General features: G+C 37.3%; 1 protein-coding gene across 3 annotated transcripts in view; it reads left to right on the forward strand.

Annotated features, from left to right (window-relative positions):
• Positions 1-19,448, forward strand: part of ITPR2 (inositol 1,4,5-trisphosphate receptor type 2) — a 521,178-nt gene that overhangs the window by 170,438 nt on the left and 331,292 nt on the right. For all 3 annotated transcript variants that reach the window (XM_061204256.1, XM_061204257.1, XM_061204259.1), the window contains exons 20-21: positions 5,132-5,276; positions 6,849-6,999. In XM_061204256.1, coding sequence (XP_061060239.1) covers positions 5,132-5,276; positions 6,849-6,999 — 296 coding nt within the window. The remainder of the gene's footprint in view (positions 1-5,131; positions 5,277-6,848; positions 7,000-19,448) is intronic.

The following is a 19,448-nucleotide window of genomic DNA, read 5'->3' on the forward strand; positions in this document are numbered from 1 at the left end:
AGTGCAAGAGGGTTCCCTTTTCTCCACACCCTCTCCAGCATTTGTTGTTTGTAGATTTTCTGATGATGCCTATTCTAACTGGTGTGAGGTGATACCTCATTGTAGTTTTGATTTGCATTTCTCTAATAATTAGTGATGTTGAGCAGCTTTTCATGTGCTTCTTGGCCATCTGTATGTCTCTTTGGAGAAATGTCTGTTTAGGTCTTCTGCCCATTTTTGGATTGGGTTGTTTTGTTTTTTTAATATTGAGCTGCATGAGCTGTTTATATATTTTGGAGATTAATCCTTTGTCCGTTGATTCGTTTGCAAATATTTTCTCCCATTCTGAGGGTTGTCTTTTCATCTTGTTTATGGTTTCCTTTGCTGTGCAAAAGCTTTGAAGTTTCATTAGGTCCAATTTGTTTATTTTTGTTTTTATTTCCATTACTCTAGGAGGTGGACCAGTGTTCTTCCTATGTTTTCCTCTAAGAGTTTTATGTGCCCGGTCTTACATTTAGGTTTCTAATCCATTTTGAGTTTATTTTTGTGTATGGTGTTAGGGAGTGTTCTAATTTCATTCTTTTACATGTAGCTGTCCACTTTTCCCAGCACCACTTATTGAAGAGACTGTCTTTTCTCCATTGTATATCCTTGCCTCCTTTTGTCATAGGTTAGTTGACCATATGTGTATGAGTTTATCTCTGGGCTTTCTATCTTGTTCCATTGATTTATGTTTCTGTTTTTGTGCCAGTACCATATTGTCTTGATTACTGTAGCTTTGTAGTATAGTCTGAAGTCAGGGAGTCTGATTCTTCCAGCTCCGTTTTTTTCCCTCAAGACTGCTTTGGCTATTGGGGGTCTTTTGTGTCTCCATACAAATTTTAAGATTCTTTGTTCTAGTTCCATAAAAAATGCCATTGGTAATTTGATAGGGATTGCATTGAATCTGTAGATTGCTTTGGGTAGTATAGTCATTTTCACAATATTGATTCTTCCAATCCAAGAACATGGTATATCTCTCCATCTGGTGGTATCATCTTTAATTTCTTTCATCAGTGTCTTATAGTTTTCTGCATAAAGTTCTTTTGTCTCCCTAGGTAGGTTTATTCCTAGGTATTTTATTCTTTTTGTTGCAATGGTGAATGGGAGTGTTTCCTTAATTTCTCTTTCAGATTTTTCATCATTAGTGTATAGGAATGCAAGAGATTTCTGTGCATTAATTTTGTATCCTGCAACTTGACCAAATTCATTGATTAGCTCTAGTAGTTTTCTGGTGGCATCTTTAAGACTCTCTATGTATAGTATCATGTCATCTGCAAACAGTGGCAGTTTTACTTCTTCTTTTCCAATTTATATTCCTTTTATTTCTTTTCCTTCTCTGATTGCCGTGGCTAGGACTTCCAAAACTATGTTGAATAATAGTGGTGAGAGTGGACATCCTTCTCTTGTTCCTGATCTTAGAGGAAATGCTTTCAGTTTTTCACCATGGAGAATGATGTTTGCTGTGGGTTTGTCATATATGGCCTTTATTTTGTTGAGGTAGATTCCCTCTATGCCCACTTTCTGGAGAGTTTTTATCATAAATGGGTGTTGAATTTTGTCAAAAGCTTTTTCTGCATCTATTGAGATGATCATATGGTTTTTATTCTTCAATTTGTTAATATGGTGTATCACATTGATTGATTTGTGTATACTGAAGAATCCCTGCATCCCTGGGATAAATCCCACCTGATCATGGTGTATGATCCTTTTAATGTGTTGTTGGATTCTGTTTGCTAGTATTTTGTTGAGGATTTTTGCATCTATATTCATGAGTAGTATTGGTCTGTAATTTTCTTTTTTTGTAGTATCTTTGTCTGGTTTTGGTATCAGGGTGATGGTGGCCTCATAGAATGCATTTGAGAGTGTTCCTTCCTCTGCAATTTTTTGGAAGAGTTTGAGAAGGATGGGTGTTAGCTCTTCTCTAAATGTTTGACAGACTTCACCTGTGAAGTCATCTGGTCCTGGACTTTTGTTTGTTGGAAGATTATTAATCACAGTTTCAATTTCATTACTTGTGATTGGTCTGTTCATATTTTCTACTTCTTCCTGGTTCAGTCTTGGAAGGTTATACCTTTCTAAGAATTTGTCCCTTCTTCCAGGTTGTCCATTTTATTGGCATAGATTTGCTTGTAGTAGTCTCTTAGGATGCTTTGTATTTCTGCTGTGTCTGTTGTAACTTCTCCTTTTTCATTTCTAATTCTGTTGATTTGAGTCTTCTCCCTTTTTTTCTTGATGAGTCTGGCTAATGGTTTATCCATTTTGTTTATCTTCTCCAAGTACCAGGTTTTAGTGTTATTGATCTTTGCTATTGTTTTCTTTTTTTCTCTTTCATTTTTTCTGCTCTGATCTTTATGATTTCTTTCCTTCTGCTAACTTTGGGTTTTGTTTGTTCTTCTTTCTCTAGTTCCTTTAGGTGTAACGTTAGATTGTTTATTTGAGATTTTTCTTGTTTCTTGAGGTAGGCTTGCATAGCTATAAACTTACCTCTTAGAACTGCTTTTGCTGCATCCCATAGGTTTTGGATCATCATGTTTTCATTGTCCTTTGTCTCTAGGTATTTTTTAATTTCCTCTTTGATTTCTTCAGTGATCTCTTGGTTATTTAGTAGCGTATTGTTTAGCCTCCATGTGTTTGTGTTTTTTACGTTTTGTTCCCTGTAATTGATTTCTAATCTCATAGGGTTGTGGTCAGGAAAGATGCTTGATATGATTTCAATTTTCTTAAATTAACTGAGGCTTGATTTGTGACCCAAGATGTGATCTATCCTGAAGAATGTTCCGTGTGCACTTGAGAAGATAGTGTAATCTCCTGTTTTTGGATGGAATATCCTATAATATCAATTAAATCTATGTGGTTTTTTGTGTCATTTAAAACTTCTGTTTCCTTATTTATTTTCATTTTTGATGGTCTGTCCATTGGTGTAAGTGAGGTGTTAAAGTCCCCCACTATTATTGTGTTACTGTCGATTTCCTCTTTTATAGCTGTTAGCAGTTGCCTTATGTATTGAGGTGCTCGTATATTGGGTGCATATATATTTATAATTGTTATATCTTCTTCTTGGATTGATCCCTTGATCATTATATAGTGTCCTTCCTTGTCTCTTGTAACATTCTTTATTTTAAAGTCTATTTTATCTGATATGAGTATTGCTACTCCAGCTTTCTTTTGATTTCCATTTGCATGGAATATCTTTTTCCATCCCCTCACTTTCAATCTGTATGTGTCCCCAGGTCTGAAGTGGATCTCTTGTAGACAGCATATATATGGGTCTTGTTTTTGTATCCATTCAGCAAGCCTGTGTCTTTTGGTTGGAGCATTTAATCCATTCACGTTTAAGGTAATTGTCAATATGTATGTTCCTATGACCATTTTCTTATTTGTTTTGGGTTTGTTTTTGTAGGTCCTTTTCTTCTCTTTTGTTTCCCACTTAGAGAAGTTTCTGTAGCATTTGTAGTAGAGCTGGTTTGGTGGTGCTGAATTCTCTTAGCTTTTGCTTGTCTGTAAAGCTTTTGATTTCTCCATCGAATCTGAATGAGATCCTTGCCGGGTAGAGTAATCTTGGTTGTAGGTTCTTCCCTTTCATCACTTTAAGTATATCATGCCACTCCCCTCTGCCTTGTAGAGTTTCTGCTGAGAAATCAGCTGTTAACCTTATGGGAGTTCCCTTGTATGTTATTTGTCAGAAAACCCTTGCTGCTTTCAATAATTTTTCTTTTTCTTTAATTTTTGCCAATTTGATTACTATAGGTCTCGGTGTGTTTCTCCTTGGGTTTATCCTGTATGGGACTCTGCGCTTCCTGGACTTGGGTGGCTATTTCCTTTCCCATGTTAGGGAACTTTTCAACTATAATCTCTTCAAATATTTCCTTGGGTCATTTCTCTCTCTCTTCTCCTTCTGGGACCCCTATAATGCGAATGTTGTTGCATTTAATGTTGTCCCAGAGGTCTCTTAGGCTGTCTTCATTTCTTTTCCTTCTTTTTTCTTTATTCTGTTCCACAGCAGTGAATTCCACCATTCTGTCTTCCAGGTCACTTATCCGTTCTTCTGCCTCAGTTATTCTGCTATTGATTCCTTCTAGTGTAGTTTTCATTTCAGTTATTGTATTGTTCATCTCTGTTTGTTTGTTCTTTAATTCTTCTAGGTCTTTGTTACACATTTCTTGCATCTTCTGGATCTTTGCCTCCATTCTTTTTCCGAGGTCCTGGATCATCTTCACCATCATTATTCTGAATTCTTTTTCTGGAAGGTTGCCTATCTCCACTTCATTTAGTTGTTTTTCTTGGGTTTTATCTTGTTCCTTCATCTGATACATAGCCCTCTGCCTTTTCATCTTGTCTGTCTTTCTGTGAATGTGGTTTTTGTTCCACAGGCTGCAGGATTGTAGTTTTTCTTGCTTCTGCTCTGGAAAAATTTCTTGAAGACTTTAAATTCAGCAGATGAAATCAATGATTTTGATCATGTCTTCAATTTAAAAAAAAAGTTTTTTTATTGAAGTCTATTTGATTTATAGTGTTGTGTTAATATCTACTATACAGCAAAGTGATTTGGTTATACATGTGTGTACATTCTTTTTCATATTCTTGTCCATTACGATTTGTACAGAATATTGAGTGTAGTTCCTTGTGCTATACAGTAGGACCTAGTTGTTTATCCATTCTATATATAATAGTTTGCATCTACTTATCCCAAACTCACAATCCATCCCTCCGCCAAGTGTCTTCAATTTTGAAATGAAATATAAGGAAAGGCATTTCTTTATTCAGACTTCGATTGTTAATCTTCCAAATGCAAACAAGATACTCTTTTTGGAAAGTAAAATGACAACTCTTGATAATAGAAAAGTTATTCTGGAAACCAATAAACAGAAATCATGTTAATAAAAGGAGTAACAATTAATAAAAGGAGTAACAATGGTAGACTCTGATTTAAGTGCTTTACATGTATTATTTCATTTCAAAATAGCCCCATTTTACAGATGAGGGTACAAAATCTAGAAAGGTTAATTAATTTACACGAGTTTAGAAGTCAAGAGGTCAAAATATATATTTTTTCCTATTTTAAATGATTACAGTCAATTTAACTTCCTTTACATTCTTTCTGTCTTCCCAGATATGATTCTATAACAGACTCTTCCAGAAGTGATATGAAGAGGAAATTTGCACTGACAATGGAATTTGTTGAAGAATACTTGAAAGAGGTTGTAAATCAGCCTTTTCCTTTTGGAGATAAAGAAAAAAACAAACTGACATTTGAGGTAATTTTTTAAAACAATTAATCCGTGAGGTTATTCAATTTACCCTGTCTAAAATTAGATACATTGAACATCAAAGATTTTTTTCCCCTCTAATATTTAGGATGTTTTAGTAATTAGGTAGTTAAATTCATGAACATATGATTCACTCTGCCATTGATTAAAAGATAGATTTGATGCTTTAATTATACCTGATATAGGATACTAAATATTTTATTTATAGTTACCTGTTAGATACTCTGATTTTTTTGGTTTCATTTATTGTGTAAGCTTTATTGCATTTAGTGAACAAAGACAGCTTTGCATATTTATAAAATGTTTGGATACATTTTTTTCATCCATGAAGGTGAAGTTTTTAGCCTCATTAGACTGAATTGAAATACCTACAGTTATAATATCACTTTGGGGATATAGTGACAAAACTAGAGAGAAGATGCTATTACATGATATCTGGGGTATTAGGTACCTACTGGTGTGTAACAGATTACCCCCAAACTTAGCAGCCAAAAGCACCAAGCATGTATTATCTCTCACAGTTTCTGTGGGTCAGGAATCTGGGAGGGCTTATTAGTTGGGTGGTTCTAGGTCAGGGTCTCTCATGAGGTCAGGATCTCACAAGCTGTTGATTGGGGTTGCAGTTTCTGTGGGTCAGGAATCTGAGAGGGCTTATTAGTTGGATGGTTCTAGGTCAGGGTCTCTCATGAGGTCAGGGTCTCACAAGCTGTTGATTGGTGTTGCAGTCATCTGGGGTTAGATGATCTGCTTCTCAGCTCACTTGTGTGGTTGCTGGCGGCTATACTTCCTTGCTGGCTATTGTCTAGACACCTCATCTTCTTGCCGTGTGGGCCTTTACATAGGCTGCCTCAGTGTCCTTACAGTATGGCACCTGGCTTCCCCCAGAGCAACCATTAGAGAGAGAGGAAGAGAGAGCCCGAGATGGAAGTTGCAGTCTCCTATAACCTAATCTTAGAACTGTCATGTAATCACTTCTGCTGTATGCTGTTGGAGACACTTACTAACCCTGGGGCAGTGTGGAAGGAGACCCTACATTGGGCGCCATCTTGGAAGCTGGCTCTCACACCTAGTATGTCCTGTTGTATCCAGGAGACCACACAGTGGCATAAGGAACATATATTTCTAGACAAATTTCATGGATAATATTCATTTATTAAAGTAATTCATTAATGTAACTATTTATTAAGTGGTATCCTACTGACGTAAGTTAACGTTTAAATAAGAGGTAAATCATTCTAATGTAAACCTCTTTTAACCACCCTGATACAACTAAAGTCTTGTCTTGTCCCTTCCTTGCTGGCTGTTGACAAGATACCTCATCTTCTTGTCACATGGGCCTTTGATGGGGTTGATGAACTGGTCTTATTTGGATTTAATTCTAAACTTGATTAAATTGGAGTTCAGTGGTTGCTTTCGCAGGTATTTCAATTCCTAGGTATTAAAGAATTAGAAAGGTTAGAAATATCTGCACTAACTTAGATAATAAAAAGTCAATGCTAATTTCCATTCCTAATGTTTTTCTTTTCTTTTTCACCTTCTCCCTGCCTTTTTAAAATAAAGGTGGTCCACTTGGCTCGGAATCTTATATACTTTGGATTTTATAGTTTCAGTGAATTATTAAGGCTAACAAGAACACTTCTGGCTATCCTCGATATTGTTCAGGCCCCCATGTCATCGTACTTTGAAAGATTAAGCAAATTTCAAGATGGAGGTAAGAATTTTGGAGAAAAGTTATAATCTTTTTGGTATTCCTTTGAGGTGAGATAGAAAACAAATCTATAGAGAAGTGGTTGTTAACATGTACCTGCTAATATATGTGTGCAAATGGAATGTCATCCTGTGATAGGACTGAGTGACCAGAGGCTGGATTTACAAACATTCTTCTCTGTTTTTAATGAAAAACTTTAAAAGACAACTTCATAAGATCAATGAATTCCACCTTCAGCAGCTCATGTTACGGTCAATCCACTAGTGAAGTATTATGTGTTAAAAAATAAAAACATCTTAATATTTGTGATCATCCTGGTGTATGTCATGTGCTGGCTACGCTTCATAGCATGGCATAAAAAATGCAGAGAATGGGCACACTCGGGGTCACACCAGAAAAGCAGAGAGTGCAAGGCTAGCACAAGAGGCAGTACAGTAAAGTGGGCAAGAGAGCATGCGCTTTTGAGTCAGAGTGCCTATGTTCAAATCCTGCCTTGACCATTTATTAACTTAGGCAAGGTACTTATCTTCTCCAAGAGTTTCTTTTCTTATCTGAGATATGACGATGAAATAACAGTATCTTCCTCACAGTCTCCGTGTGAGAATTAAGTGAATGTGTACAATATATTCAAAACACTTATAACAGTGCCCATCTCATAACTCAATAAAATTTTTTTCAGATGGTGATTGTCTTTAAGTTGGATGCTCTGAAAATACCCTTTGGTATAGAATTGTTTGCAGAATGTATATTGAAGAGTACATTTAAGATATACACCTGTAAGGAGGTGGGGAAGGTAGGATTGGGCAGACAGAGAAGCTGAGCCACAGTGAGGTTACAATTGAGGTCCTTGCTGATCCTACAGGGAGCTCTGGAGCTGAATTGGCCCTTCAAAGTGGTCACAAATTAAAGCAAAGGGCCTGAGCTTTATATCCTCGCATTAGCCAGCCTTGACTGCTGGCTTCATCACAGAGGGGGTGTGTAGCCTTGGGTAAGGCAGTTCCCCCTAGACAAGGGTCACTCTTAGTGAGAAGCACAGCTTTGAGAAGACAGCAGTCATCATGCCCAGCAACTGAGGAAATAGATGCCTCAGCTCTAAGAGGTGATGCGGGTGGAGCACAATGTATCCACTACAGTATCCACTACAGGATCAAACAGTAAAGCCAGAAATCTAACTTCGGACATAGGGAAGAAATATCTGACTAGCAATGATAAACGAACAAGTAGCTGAAGTAATTAATTGTGATGCCTAAATCTCAATTCCTTCTACATCTGCCAAAAATCTGTACAGACCAATAAAAAGCAAATTAAACCCCATAAATCCCTCACCTTCAGCAGAACTAGAAGACAGAGGACAGTCCGAACTTCAGTTATTATAAGTGGAAAAGCAACGTCAGTTTTTAGTGGCACTGTCTCACTGTTCCTACTGAGAGCCTCTGTGGACAGTTAGGGAGTTCTGGAAAAACCATGTGGAAGAGACAGGAAGGGATTGTGTGAAAATCACCCTTAGAATTCCTTGGCGGTCCAGTGGTTAGGACTCCTTGCTTCCACTTCTGGAGGCCTAGGTTCAATCCCTGGTCAGGGAACTAAGATCCTGCAAGCCTCATGGTGTGGCCAAAAAAAAAAAAAAAAAAAAAAAAAAGAAAAGAAGAAAGAAAATCACCCTTAGAAAAAGAAAGTCTGTCTATCCTAAGGGTGAAAATATTGAAAGAGATTCCAGGTAGATAAGAGCACTGAGTAAGGAGGAAGGAACTTGAAAGTACACAGGTAGCAGTTGTGGAAAAGCAATGCTTCTAGGGATGAACAATGTTAAAAGTAAGGAAGAGGCACCCTTTGGAGTCTTGTTGGTGAAGGCAAAAAGAAGCAAGGTGGGGAAATCTAGAATACCAGATGAAAGAAACTAACACAGTATTGTGAGGCAATTATACTCCAATAAAGATGTATTAAAAAAAAAATTGAAGAAAATATAACTCTTCTTCCACTGCCCCCCAACAAAAGCCAGACTTTAAAGAAACTGCACTTCATGACTCAGACAGAAGAGGGTGCTCCTGAACTGAAGATCTTGTAAACCAGCTCATGTTGTCACCTTGTCCATGAAATGCAGAAATGTAATCAATCTTCATCTCTATGAAAGGACTGTAAGATCAAAACAGAATGCAGAATCAAAACATTTCAGTTGATGGAAATTTCTCTCTGAACATCAACCATTAAAGAGAAGAAAATTGTAACATGATACTCTAAACTGAATTAAATATCTTCAAATATGAAACATGAACGTATGAAATACACCTTGAATCATAAATACAAGAACTAAGGTTAGAAATGCACCAACACAAACCAGTCGGAAATGAAATGAAAGTTGGTTGGACTCAGAAAAGAAAAAGACTTTATTATTATTATTTTTAGAAATAACAGACCAAATTACAAGATATCAAAGGAAGAATACATTTGAATGAAAGTATAGTAAGCACCATTGAAGAAAGGCAGGAGAACAGTGATGAGAATGTTAAGGATTTAAAGAAACAAGTAAAAATGGTCAGTGAGAAAGTGGTTGAAATGGAAGAAGGGCAAAGAAGAGCCATCATATGAATAACTGGAGTCCCTGAAAAAGAAAAACAAAACAATGGAACAGACCTGAGATTTAAAATTCCAATCCAAGAAAACATTCTATAACTAAAAGATAACCTGAATTCTACATGGTGAAGTTGTGTAAGATGGTAATCTCCAAGACTTAAGACATAGAAAAATGAAACTATTATATACAGTATATATTCAGACAGAGTGGTGAGGGGGACAGGGAGGCACTATGAAAGCAAATGGAGAAAAAAGGAAAGGAAAGATGCTTCCTGGTATGATGCTTTTTACAATACCCAGTTTACTTTACACCAGACCATTCTTTAAAAACTTAGAAATTGATTTTGACTTTTGTTCTCAGTGCTTATAGTCTGCTTTCAGAGTTATACCCTACAGAGTATTTTATTCCTCTGAAAATTTGCTGATATCTTGTACGTACTCTCCACTGTCCTGTGCGTGTCTGCCCTCTAAGACACGTTTTTTACTCTTTTCAATATTTTATAATTCTCATATTTTCTCATGAACTCCATTCACCTCTGGATACCTTAATCATTCTTTCAGCTATCTGAGAACCATTAATTTTTCAATAAGAATTTATTGAGCAACTATTGCATGCCAGACATTATTCTAGACACTGGAAAAAAAATGATGAACAAGATAGAGTCCTTAGCCCTAGGGGGGACAGACAATTAATAAATAGGCATCATCCCTCACCTCTCCCTATTGGGGGAGACAGATAATAAACAAATGAATATACACTGTTACATTGGATAATACTATGGACAAAAATCAAGTAGGACAATATGGAGCATGATGGAGAAGGGAGGGGCAGTTATTTTTAGCTAGAGTGAATTTTTTTTCAATTGAAGTATAGTTGATTTACAATGTTGTGTTAGTTTCAGGTGTACAGCAAAGTGATTCCATTATACATATAAATATATCTGGTTTTTTTCAGATTCTTTTCCCTTATAGGTTATTGTGAAATATTGAGTATTGTTCCTTGTGGTGTATAGTAGGACCTTGTTGGTTATCTATTTTATATATAGTAATGTATATATGTCAATCCTAATCTTCCAATTTATCCCTTCCCCCCGTACTCCCTGGCAACCATAAGTTTATTTTCTACATCTGTAACTATTTCTGTTTGTATATAAGTTCACTTGTATCATTTTTTAAGATTCCACATATAAGTGATATCATATGATATTTGCCTTTGCCTGACTTACTTCTCTTAGTATGATAATTTCTAGGTCCATCCATGTTGCTGCAAATGGCAATATTACATTCTTTTTTATGTCTGAGTAATATTCCATTGTATATATGTACCATATCTTCTTTATCCAGTCATCTGTTGCTGGACATTTAGGTTGCTTCCATGTCTTGGCTATTGTAAATAGTGCTGCTATGAACATTGGGGTGCATGTATCTTTTCGAATTATGGTTTTCTCTGGATATATGCCCAGGAGTGGGATTGCAGGATCATATGGTTGCTCTATTTTTAGTTTTTTGAGGAACTTCCATACTGTTCTCCACAGTGGCTGTATCAATTTACATTCCCACCAACAGCGTAGGAGGGTTCCCTTTTCTCCACACCCTCTCCAGCATTTATTATATGTAGACTTTATGATGATGGCCATTCTGACTGGTGTGAGGTGATACCTCATTGTAGTTTTGGTTTGCATTTCTAGCTAGTTTTTGTTTGCATTGAACAACCTCTCTGATGTCTGAGCAGAGACCTACATGCATCAAGGAAGACTGCTCTGAGGCAGAGTCAGCTTGTTATGTGTGAGGAGCAGCAGGAAGGCCATTTTGGCTGAGGTAAAGTGAGGGAAGGGAGAATACAGGAGAAAAGGCTGGAGAAGATCAGACTGTAGAGATTTGTAGATCCTTGAATTTGAATTGTGCTCTAAGTTTGATGGGCAACTTCAGAGGGTTTTGAGAAGAGATCAATATGATTTGATAACTTTGGCTGCTGAGTGGACAGTAGTGAACATGTATGTGGACATAAATGTTAGAAAGACCATAGAAAGGAGGCTATGGCAGGATTGGAAGATGGTGTTGGACTAGACTAGAAGTGGTAGAAGTGGATGAATTTGGAATGGTACTGTCCTGACTCATAAGACTTGGATGTGAAATGGGAAAGAAAGAAGAGAGTCAAAGGTTATTCCTGGGTTTTGAAAGCAGTTGGATGAATGTGGTACTATTTACTGAGGTGAGAAAGACTAGTGGATAAGTGGGGTTGTAGGGACATCAGGATTTCTGTTTGGGCACATCAGGTGTGAAATGACTGTTAGGCATCCAGTTGGGGATGTTATGGTGACAGTTGGATATGTGGATAAACTTAGGGTATTGTCAGGGTAGAAATATGAATGTGAGAATTGGTGCATAGGAGACATGAATATGATCACTTAAGGAGTGATTGTTGATTGGGAAGAAATGACGTCTAAAGACTGAATCCTGGATGCACCAACATTGAATAACAAGGTAGAGGAGGAGCCTGCAAAAGAGACTGGGACAGAGAACCAGTGAGTAAAGAGGAAAACCAGGAGAATATGTTGTCTTGGAGGCCAAATGAAAAGTAATTGTAATTGTTTGTTGGCTTATATGATATATTTCCTAGATAGCTGCTGTTCATTGAGTACTGTATGTGCTGAGTGGTTTTCCATGGACTACTTTCCATGTAGAGTGACTTGTGCTTAACCATGACACACAGTTACTCCATTAATTAAATATGAAACACCATAGTTCTATTCCAGTATAAAAGGTGATTCATGATAGTTTTTATCAGCCCATTATAATTCTCTAAGAAACTTCTTGCTGTGTTGTAAGAAATACCTGTATGTGTCCTGCATGAACCGAGGCTCAGAGGTCTCTTCCTTTTGAGACTCGACTCGTGTGGTGTGTAGAATGGTGTCTCTTTATTTGGGGAATTGCATTTTCCTAATCTGTGGAAAGGGTTTGTGGATTTTGCCTAGGTTTTTGGAATTTGAAAGAATGTTTAGTAGTAAATACCCTAGAAATCTGTTATTCTGGTTCTTGGTGCATTGAAATTAATTTGAATTTAAGGACTATAGTTTAAGATCCCTTCTCTTGGTATTTGCAAATCAGAGGGTAAATTATTTCTTTTATACATTCCTATTATTGGATACATAATGTAAACTGTGAGAAAATATAGTTTGTTGTTAAGCACAATTTGATAACAGTGATGATTATGCTACACAAGATACCTCTGAGAAAATTTGTTATAGTGAGCGTTCTTCATTTCTCTCAACTCTAAAAGTCCTTCTCAAGGAATCATTTTTGCTTTTACTAGCACTAAATGTTTATTTAACATCATTATCTTGCATACATATGGGAGGACAATGCTTTTATAGTAAAACACTCTTTAGATTTCTTTGGAACATAACTATACTTGCAAGACAAAAAAAAAAAGTACTATACTTTTTGTCAATGTTGCCTTGAGGTACATTTGAAAAAGTGAGTATGTGGCGTTATTTACATTATATAAAATAGAAAAGAAAGAATGTACCTCACAGGGATACATTGTTTGCTCATAAATATTGCCAATATGCGAATGTAATGGAATTGTGCCTGGATTCCACACTGTTTTGTAAAAAGTACCAATCTAGAAAACCATAATCAGTGAGATTAATTAATTTGCCTAAGATTCATTAGTAAGTTAGTAGCATTGCTAAGAATTAAAGTGCAAGGAATTAGTCTTCCTATCTTTTGCACCACTCAATTATTTATTAGTCTGATGAACTAATATTTTAGAAAAATTGTTACCGACGTTAGAATTTTGGTCCGTAAATTATTTTTAAGTTAACACTTCTGTAGGGGCTCAGTCTTATAGGTATTCTTTAAGCTAAGTATACAAAATACAAAGTTGAAAATAAATTTTTAAAATAAAAAATAATAAAATTGGGACAAAGCAACATCATGTGCCTCTAGATGTGACGTACTGAGAAGGACACAACATTGCCTATTTAGTATTCCTGACAAAAATTCATAATCTCCATCTAATCATGAAGAAATATCAGACAGGTACAAATTGGGGGGGTATTTTATAGAACAACTGGCTTGAACATTTCGAAAATGTCAGTGTTATGAAAGATAAAGTTTGAGAAACTGTTACAGAATAAAGGAGATTAAAGAGACATGACAACTAAGTACAATATGTGGTTTTGGATCAGGAAAATTATTATCTACAGGAGACATTATTGGCACAATTGGTAAAATTTGAATATGGATTGTACATTAGGTTGTAGTGTTGTATCAGATTTCCTGAATTTTATAATTGTACTGTACTGTAGTTATGTAAGAAAATGTACTTGTTTTTAGCAAATACGTGCTGAAGAATTGAGAGTTAAAAAGGTCATGATGTCTGAAACTAACTCTCAAAGAGTGCAGGAAAGGTGTGTGTGTGTGTGTGTGTGTGTGTATACAGAGAGAGAGAGGATGTAAATGTGGCAGAATTTGTGAATCTGATAAATGTGGGCAGAGGGTGTTATGGGTGTTCTTTGTACTATTCTTGTAACTCTTTCCATAAATTCGAAAGTATTTCAAAACAGAAAAATTAATGACCTAAATAATTAGCCAAATAGGAAAATGATTTATTATATGTAAGATGACATTTCAAACTTACAGCATTATCTTGCAACTCTTCTAGGAGATGTGTTATTATAGCTGAGTTCTATTAAGCTATAAATTCCTTAAAAAGTCCTATTAGACTCTATAAATTCTTAGCAAAATAAGCAAAAGAGAACACATTTCTGGAATTTCCAAATGTGGAGACAGGATTGTCAGGCCTGGGAAAAATTCCTGTGGTATAGGGTGAGACTGAGGCTGATGCCAGAGAGGAAATCCCAGATTACGGGAAGTACCTGGAGAAAAAAGAATTGTTATTCTAAAGGACAAGTCAGGGAGCCGTAGCAATATTGCCACAGTATAATACCCGGTGTAGCACCATCTTGGCTCTTTTATATTAAAAGTGTTTGATTATATTTTCTTATTTTTAGTGAAACTTTATTTTTATTGGCAGTCATTTGCAAAACACAATTTTTTAAAAATAGGAGGTAATTTTATAAGCACTGTTGCTAGACAGGCCAGCTCTTTCAAGTAAATGATAACAGCTTTCTTTTCTCATACTGTGTCTGGAAAATTCAACTATGTCTTTTTTTATCCTTTTGATCGACTTACCACTTAAGAATTCTGCTCCAGCACAGTTGGGGTTGGACATTGAGAGAAGTGTGTCTGGTCATTGTTTGGCAGGTCAGACCCAGGGGAGCGGAAGGAGAGGGAGGTGTGTGGAGAAGGTGAAGGCTTACGGTTCCCGGAGTTCAATTCCACGCCGGCCTCAGTGGCGCCTGTCTTAAATAGGGTGTGCACACAGCATTCGTGTGTTTTTCTGGGAAATCCTGTAGGCTTAGATGCCAGTGATTCGTGTTTGAGGCAATGGGGATGGCTGCCTTGGAAAATGACAATTACAGAAGTTTTCCTCTTCTGGGTCCTTGGTCGCAGTGCAGCCCTTCGCGTCACTGGGAGTTGTCCCCATCCTAGAGCTGGTTGGGAGTCTGAGACTAGTTCCCAGGCTGTGTCTGCTCACCGTCACGGTGGCTTTTTAGTTGGCATGCTCAGCAGAAATTGATAGGTTCAGAAGCAGCTTCTCATTTTCATGCCCTAGAGGTGGTGCATTCAGAAAATTATCCAGGCACGCTCACACGGAGACAAAAGGAGCTGGCACTGCCCTGGCCTTTACTGTAGTGAGGCAGAAGATTCTCGTCTTCAGAACTATCAACTATCAACTTTTCATTCACTATGTACTCACTTAAGAAAAGAAATATTGTTTTCAAACAAATGTATTCACTCCCAGCAGGCTATGTTGTTCAGTCAGTGTGCTTTGCCTAATACCTATCATTGACTCTCAGTGATTTAGAATTCACAGGCACCATTCAGTGTAATTGATCTTTTGGGTCGCAGGATTATGTCAAGCAGTGCTCTTCTTTGTCATGTTTAGAAGTAAAAAGCAAATGCCGTATACAGGCTGATAAACTGGATATTTTCAATATATTTGTGAAAGTACATTTCATTTAAAAAATTATGCATCTCTCTTTATGCTTGCTGAAGGATACACAAGCCAAGGATTGATACTACTACAGGCATACCTCCTTTTATTGCACTTAGCTTTATTGCATTTCACAGATATTGCGTTTTTTACAAATGGAAGGTTTGTGTCACCCCTGAATCCAGCAAGTCTGCTGGAGCCATTTTCCCAACAGCATTTGTTCACTTCGTGTCTCTGTGTCACATTTTGGTAATTCTCACAATATTTCAAACTTTTTCATTATTAATATGTTTGTCATGATGATCTGTGATCTTTGATGTTGCTCTTGTAATTGTTTTGGGCCACCACTAGCCATGTCCACATAAGCCGGCCAACTTAATCAATAAATGTTGTGTGTATTCTGACTGCTCCACCAACCTGCCATTCCCCGTCTCTCCTTCTCTCCTTGGGCACCCCTATTCCCTGAGACACATCAATATTGAAATTAGGCCAGTTAATAACCATACAGTGGCCTCTATGTGTTCAAGTGAAAGGAAGAGTTGCATGTCTCTCACTTTACATCAAAAGCTAGAAATGATTAAGCTTAGTGAGCAAGGCATGTTGAAAGCCAAGATACACTAAAAGCTAGGCCTCTTGCACCAGTTAGCCAAGCAGTGAATGCAAAAGGAAGGTTCTTGAAGGAAGTTAAAAGTGCTACTCCAGTGAACATATGAAGGGTAAGAAAGGGAAACAGCCTTATTGCTGATATGGAGAAAGTTGTAGTGATCTGGATAGAAGATCAAAGCAGCCACAACATTTCTTTAAGCCAAAGCCTAATCCAGAGCAAAACCCTAACTGTCTTCAATTCTCCGAAGGCTGAGAGAGGTGAGGAAACCGCAGGAGAAAAGTTTGAAGCTAGCAGAGGTTGGTTCATGGGGTTTAAGGGAAGAAACCATCTCCATAACATAAAAGTGCAAGGTTAAGCAGCAAGTGCTAAGGTAGAAGCTGCAGCAAATTATCCAGAAGACCTAGCTCAGATAATTCATGAAGGTGGCTACACTAAACAACAGATTTTCAGTGTAGACAAAACAGCCTTCTATTTGAAGAAGATGCCATCTAGGACTTTCATAGCTAGAGAGGAGAAGTCAATGCCTGTCTTCAAAGCTTCAAAGGACAGGCTAACTCTTGTTGGGGGCTAAAGCAGCTGGTGACTTTGAGTTGAAGCCGGTGCTCATTTACCCTTCTGAAAATCCTAGGGCCCTTCAGAATTATGCTAACTCTACTTTGCCTGTGCTCTATAAATGCAACAACAAATCCTGGATGACAGCACATCTGCTTACAACATGGTTTACTGAATATTTTAAGCCCACTGTTGAAACCTACTGCTCAGACAAAAAGATTTCTTCCAGAATATTACTGCTCATTGACAGTGCACCTGGTCACGCAAGAGCTCTGATGGAGACATACAGCCAGATTAATGTTGTTTCCCTGCCTGCTAACACAGCATCCATTCCGCAGCCCATGGATCAGGGAATAATTTTGACTTTCAAGTCTTATTATTTAAGAAATACATTTTATAAGACTATAGCTGGCTTAGGTAGTGATTCTTCTGATGGACCTGGGCAGAGTAAATAGAAAACCTTCTGGAAAGACTTCTCATTCTAGATGTCATTAAGAACGTTTGTGATTCATGAGAAGAGGTCAAAATATCAACATTAACAGGAGTTTGGAAGAAGTTGATTCCAGCCCTCAGGGATGACTTAGAGGGGTTCAAAACTTCAGTGGAGGAAGTAACTGCAGATGTGGTATAAGTAGCAAGAGAACTAGAATTAGCAGTAGAGCCTGAAGATGTCACTGAATTGCTATAATCTCAAGTTAAAACATGAACGATTGGGGAGTTGTTTCTTATGAGCGAAGAAAGTGGTTTCTTGAGATGGAATCTGCTCCTGGTGAAGATGCTGTGAAGATTGTTGGGATGACAACAAAGGATTTAGAATATTATATAAACTGAGTTGGTAAAGCAGTGGCAGGGTTTGAGAGGACTGACTCCACATTTGAAAGAAGTTCTACTGTGGTTAAAATACTGTCAAACAGCTACAGAGAAATTGTTCATGAAAAGAAGATCGATGCAGCAGACTTCACTGTTGTCTTATTTTGAGAAACTGCCACGGCCACCTGAACTGCCACCAAACCCCACCCTGATCAGTCAGCAGCCATCAACACTGAGGCAAGAGCCTCCATCAGCCAACAGATTATAATTCAGTGAGGGCTCAGATGATGGTTAGCATTTTTTTTTATGATTAAGGTAATTTCATTTATTCATTTATTCTTACATTTATGAATTTATCAAATGACATGTTATTGTGAATACACTCTGTGAGAAGACTCAACTATTATTAGGACAGGCATGTCATGCAGTGTTTGAACATGGGTAGACACTGACCTTCTTTGATGTTAAAAGAAAATAAACTATCCAGATGGTTAGCAATTTTTAACATTAAAATATTTTTTAAGTTAAGGTGTGTACATTGTTTTTTTTTTTTTTACACATAATGCTGTTGTACACTTAATAGACTAAACCATGGTGTAAACATAACTTTTATATGCACTGGGAAACCAAAAAAACTTCCTGCGACTCATTTTTATTGCGATATATGATTTGCCGTGGTGGTCTGGAACTGAACCTGCAGTATCTCTGAGGTATGCCTATACTAATGTGATTAATTAAGATCACTTATTACAGGTGCGTGGGTGTATTTTGTTCTACTAGAGAGTCATTTAAATGGTTGGGACAAATGTGAATCGTACTTATACATTCTCCTAAGAGCAACATAACGTGTTAACTCGGAAAGGTGAGAGTATCATCTCCATTTGAGCAGAGTATAGAACTTGACACAGTCTGGAAATGGTTTAAGTCTAATTTGTTATTTAGTTATCCTGTCAATATCCTTTCATTTATCTGTTTGTTGTTTGAATGGAACTGGGGTTCAAATTTAAACCTCCCAAAGGGAGCAATAAAGTCTAACCATTGAGTAAGACTTGGGCTCATTCAGGTGTCTAGGTCACCACTGTCATTTCTTCTCACAATTGCCCCCCAACCCTTGAACTCACCGCAGTTTGAAAAGACAATAGATCAGAAAACTGCCAAAATGTCAAATAAGAGCCGAATAGTTTCTTTTCATCTTCTACCATTTTGCTTTTTCACAGCTCCAAGTTCTTGGGAGTTTCTGTAGTCAAGCCCTGAAAGGTTGGCCTGTTCCCAGTCGGTAACCAAATAATCTTTTTTTTTTGGCATATATGTTATAATATTGAAAAAGGGAAATCACCAAAAAAAAAAATCGATGGAAATTCCATTTACTTTTAGGATTTCCTTTCCTTTGAGGTTTCAGGGTGGGAGCTGAAGTGCCTTTGGTCTTAGAGAATAAAATACAGGTAACCACAGCAGCCTGAAATTATCCTCCTGCCCTAAAAGGATTCCAGCTGCACTGGTGACTCACGTAGCCCTATGGGCCCAACCCAGGGTAAGGAAGAGATAAGGAGGGAGGGTAGTAGAGGCACCTTGGATACACAAATGTCCAGTAGTACCCCTTGCCCCAGAAGATTGGGGGAGGAGAGTGAGGGCGTGCTAACTCCCCATCTAGTGGCAAAGAACCAGCTGCTTCTTCAATTTAACTTTTTTTTTTTTTTTTGCCTTGGCTGGGACTTCACATGATCCACCTTGAAATGCTTTTCCTGGCAGCATAGTTGCTTTTTAAAAGGAGAAGGGAAATTGAGATGGGAGGTGGAGCAGAGACATTATTTAATAGTGTTATATGGGTGGGAAAGGAAGAAAATATTT

The sequence above is a fragment of the Eubalaena glacialis genome, chromosome 11, assembly GCF_028564815.1.
Source record: "Eubalaena glacialis isolate mEubGla1 chromosome 11, mEubGla1.1.hap2.+ XY, whole genome shotgun sequence".
Lineage (NCBI taxonomy): Eukaryota > Metazoa > Chordata > Mammalia > Artiodactyla > Balaenidae > Eubalaena > Eubalaena glacialis.